Source organism: Microtus ochrogaster, chromosome X, assembly GCF_000317375.1.
Source record: "Microtus ochrogaster isolate Prairie Vole_2 chromosome X, MicOch1.0, whole genome shotgun sequence".
NCBI classification, from domain to species: Eukaryota; Metazoa; Chordata; class Mammalia; order Rodentia; family Cricetidae; genus Microtus; species Microtus ochrogaster.
Window position 1 is genome coordinate 58,673,874 of NC_022026.1, and position 4,823 is coordinate 58,678,696.

General features: G+C 46.9%; 1 protein-coding gene across 3 annotated transcripts in view; it reads right to left on the minus strand.

Moving 5' to 3' along the window:
• Uba1 (ubiquitin like modifier activating enzyme 1) overlaps positions 1–4,823 on the minus strand; it is a 26,086-nt gene that overhangs the window by 12,495 nt on the left and 8,768 nt on the right. For all 3 annotated transcript variants that reach the window (XM_013350661.2, XM_013350662.2, XM_005358914.3), the window contains one exon: positions 2,642–2,776. In XM_013350661.2, coding sequence (XP_013206115.1) covers positions 2,642–2,776 — 135 coding nt within the window. The remainder of the gene's footprint in view (positions 1–2,641; positions 2,777–4,823) is intronic.

The window sequence follows — 4,823 nt, forward strand, 5'->3', positions numbered from 1 at the left end:
ACACACACACACACACACACAGAGGCAACATAACATACTGTCACATCTCCCCTGGAGAAGAACACCTCCTGGGGCCCAGGTCTAAAATATCCTTTTTCTTCCCATCCACCTCACCGAAAGGACCTTTTGATGCGATTTTAATGGAGGCTGGGTTTGGTAACAGCATCTTCCTCTATACCCCAGGACGGCCTGAATTCACAGTGACCCTCCTGCCTCAGGATCTCAGATTCTGGAGCACTGTGTGAGCCATTGTTGACTGCGGTTTTCTGTCCTGCCCAGTTCCCACAGTCGTTAAGTCCCAAAGAAATCACACAGAGGACTATATTAGTTACAAACTGATTGGTCTAGTATCTCAGGCTTTTTATTAACTCTTTTTTTGTTTTTTTTTTTTGTTTTTTGAGACAGGGTTTCTTTGTGGTTTTAGAGCCTGTCCTGGAACTAGCTCTTGTAGACCAGGCTGGTCTTAAACTCACAGAGATCCGCCTGCCTCTGCCTCCCGAGTGCTGGGATTAAAGGCGTGCGCCACCACCGCCCGGCTGTTTTTTTTTGAGACAGGGTTTCTTTGTGGTTTTAGAGCCTGTCCTGGAACTAGCTCTTGTAGACCAGGCTGGTCTCAAACTCACAGAGATCCGCCTGCCTCTGCCTCCCGAGTGCTGGGATTAAAGGCGTGTGCCACCATTACTTGGCTACAGGTTACATTTTTTTTTTTTTTTTTTTTTTTTTTTGTTTTTTCGAGACAGGGTTTCTCTGTGGTTTTGGAGCCTGTCCTGGAACTAGCTCTTGTAGACCAGGCTGGCCTCGAACTCACAGAGATCCACTTGCCTCTGTCTCCCGAGTTCTGGGATTAAAGGCGTGCGCCACCACCGCCCGGCGTCCAGTGACTTTAGATGCTGGAGATCCTAAAGTAGACGAGATAAAGTCCTTGCCTTCTGGAAGCATACACCCAAGCAGGGAACTTAGGCAAATGAGCTATTACTGAGTATAGCAGATGACCATAAACACTACAAGAAAAGTAGAAAGGGGAGGGGCGAATTGTAATAATCGATTTCAAATGAAAACAGAACTAACAGGTGAGCCTCTGGAGGTGACTGCTGAGCAGAAGTGCGTCTGGTTTGGGTTGTACCTGGGAGGATTCATTCTCTCATGGTGTCCTTCCAACCTCACTGCAATTACAAAACCTCTTTCCTGCTGGGCGATGTTGGTGCACGCCTTTAATCCCAGCACTCGGGAGGCAGAGGCAGGCGGATCTCTGTGAGTTCGAGACCAGCCTGGTCTACAGAGCTAGTTCCAGGACAGGCGCCAAAGCCACAGAGAAACCCTGTCTCGAAAAACCAAAAAAAAAAAAATTAGATTTTTAAGCTGTATTTGATGTGTGAGTGTTCTGCCTTTATGAATGTATGTGCATAGCATGAAACTGACGCCTGCAGAGGTCAGAAGAGAGCGTGGGATCCCCTGGAAGAGTTAAGAGCTGACATCTAGGCCCTAGAAACAGAACTCAGGTCCTCTGCAAGCACAGCAGGGACTCTAAACCACTGAGCCTCTCTCCACCCACATACATCGTTTTTGAAAGTGAGTCTCTCATTGAACCTGGAGCTCACTGACTCTGTCGAACTACAGGTGGCCACCAAGCTCCAGCGACCCCCAGTGAGCCCAGTGAGAAGACAAGGGTGCTGCCCTGGCCTTACCTGGGTGCTGGGGATTGAATTGGGTCTTCATGTTTGCCCAGCGGGTGCCTGTCCAAATGAGCCATCCTGTCAGTCCAAGTCTGGTCTGTTTGCTGGTTTGTTTTTATTTCTTCTTCTCTTTTTTCCTCAACAGGGTATCACTGTGTAGCCTGGCTGGCCTGAAACTCACCAGTCTGGCTTCACACTCACAGACATCCATCCTCCTGTGCTTCCTGAGTGCTGGGATTAAAGGTGAGTGCTGCCACACCCTGATCTCTCTTTTTTTTTTTTTTTTTTTTTTTTTTTTTTTTTTTTTTGGTTTTTCAAGACAGGGTTTCTCTGTGGTTTTGGAGCCTGTCCTGGAACTAGCTCTGTAGACCAGGCTGGCCTTGAACTCACAGAGATCCGCCTGCCTCTGCCTCCCGAGTGCTGGGATTAAAGGCGTGCGCCACCACCACCCGGCTCCACCCCAAGTTTTGAAACTGCTCTCCACCTTTTCCAGGAACATCCATCCCTGCCTACCAGGATGAGCTCCTACAACTGTGTCAGATTGCTGATGCTGCAGCACCAATCCCTGAGGACCTTAGCCCTATAGGGCAGACTTTTAGCTCTCATAGCCTAGACTTTTTAAAATCAGTAAATGCCCATGCCACTTTCCCTGTATCCTAATTGCTATTCTTCATTCTTAACCCTCAGAGGAACCCAATGAAATCAGTACTGTTGCGTTTCCTATTTTGAAATGGAAAGAGTAAGGTCCAGGATCTAAGTGAGCTGCCTAAAGTTACACTAGAAGAGCTAAACACAGCCGGATAGTTTGCCTCCAGTCTGTTCATAACTACCATGTCTCACCCAGGGTCTCACCTTGCCTGCATCCTCTCTGATACCTCAGACAGCTCATTAAATAGTGAATAGTACCAAAAAATACCACAGATGAGTTCCAAGAAAATCAAGCAGGAAACTGAGCGGTGGCCAAGTACCTGGAAGCCACTAAGGAAATCCTCAACCAGAGGCCCAGTGTAGGCAGTGACAGGCACATAGCTGTTGAGTTCAGCAAGTCGAGGCTGAGATACCTCAGCCCGATTTTTACCGATGTCTTCCTCTCGAAGGTAAAACTGCAAGAGGGTATGACAGAAGGATAAAAGTGAGATGGTTGTGGCACACAAAAGCTGCTGCTTGGTTTTGTTTTTTTTTTTTTTTTTTTTTGGTTTTTCGAGACAGGGTTTCTCTGTGGCTTTGGAGCCTGTCCTGGAACTAGCTCTTGTAGACCAGGCTCTCACAGAGATCCACCTGCCTCTGCCTCCCGAGTGCTGGGATTAAAGGCGTGCGCCACCATCGCCCGGCATGACCTCCAATTTTTAACAGTCCTCTTCTCTCAGCCTCCAACTGCTGGGATTATGAGTTTGAGCTATCATACTTTGTAGCAGACTTCCTAAATAGCTAGAAACACTTCATCCAAAGAAAAAGATGGGTACGTGCTACAAAATTTAAGTTTACCAAAATTCACTCTTAGGATGTGAACTGAGGGCTAGAGGAGGGCTCAGTGGTTAGAAGCATTTGCTAGGTGGTGGTGCACTTATTTAATTTCAGCACTGGGGAGGCAGAGGTAAGCAGATCTCTAGTTGAAGGCCATCTTGGTTTACACAATGAGTTCCAGGACAGCCAGGACTACTGAGAAACCCTGTTTTGGAAAAAAAGGAATGATAAATGTTCAAGGAGGTAGATTTACTCTGGTTTAAATGTTACATAACATATGTATGTATTGAAACATAATAACCAATAAATATGTATAGTTTGATTTTTTTTTCAAGACAGAGTTTCTCTGTGGCTTTGAAGCCTGTCCTGGAATTAGCTCTGTAGACCAGGCTGGCCTCAAACTCACAGAGATCTGCCTGCCTCTGCCTCCCGAGTGCTGGGATTAAAGGCGCGTGCCACCACTACCCAGTGTATAATTTTGTTTTGTATACCTACAGAAAATAATTTTTTTTTTTGCTTTTTCAAGACAGGGTTTCTCTGTAGCTTTGGAGCCTGTCCTGGAACTAGCTCTATAGACCAGGCTGGTCTCGAACTCACAGAGATCCCCCTGCCTCTGCCTCCCGAGTGCTGGGATTAAAGGCGTGCGCCACCATCGCCCGGCAGAAAATAAAATTTTTTTTTTTTTTTTTTGGTTTTTCGAGACAGGGTTTCTCTGTGGCTTTGGAGCCTGTCCTGGAACTAGCTCTGTAGACCAGGCTGGTCTCGTACTCACAGAGATCTACCTGCCTCTGCCTCCCGAGTGCTGGGATTAAAGGCGTGCGCCACCACCGCCCGGCTCTTTCCCTATTTTTTTAAAAAAAGGAAATATAACCTTCTCTCTATTTTGTTCCTACCAAAACAAAAATTGCAAGTGGATGATACACTTTTTATATATAAAAACTTTTGTTTGGATCTTAGTTTCAGATTTATTTCTAAGAGTTTATATTCACCTTCTGCTTGGAGAGAAAGCTTGAGTTCAGTATGTTTTGAACTGACTTAATATCTTGAATGCTGTAATTTGTGCTGGCTTTAAAAATGTAAGGTTTTTATGAAATTGTGCCTGAGCAAATGAGTAATTAGTGTTAAACATGTGCATGTAAGGTAGTGTTGTGCAGTGGGGGCACATGGGATTGTGCATTCCCTGGAAAGCAGAGCCTAGGAAGCTTCAGGCCACATACTGCTGTAGTGCAGGGGAAGCAGGCAGGATTGGAAAACTAGCAGAGGTGGTCCTCCCTGCAGTCTGAATGGAAGTCGCAGCCAACTGATGGGGCGCACTGAAGCGCTGTCTCAGAGCAAGGCCCTTAAGCCCTGCGTCACCCATCAATCTTGAGCTGAAACAGCTCCATCTAGACCAACTGCGAAGGTGACCGCCTGTAGAACTTGGAGCACCTCCACGAATGTGGGTTCTCAAATGGCGTTGCTCACACACTGCCCCAGAATGCAGAGGCTTAACCCAGTGCATGCCTCATCTCAGCCACTCAGCTGCAGATCGTCTGGATTCCGGTGAACTAGACTCAGCCAAGCTACGTGCTGGGCCAGGTCCGCTCTCCTGCATCTCCTAGCCTCATAGCCTCCGTGAACACAAGGAGACCAAGGCCAAACGCACAAACACACACCAAAGATTGGTTGTCTCATATACCTCCCCTT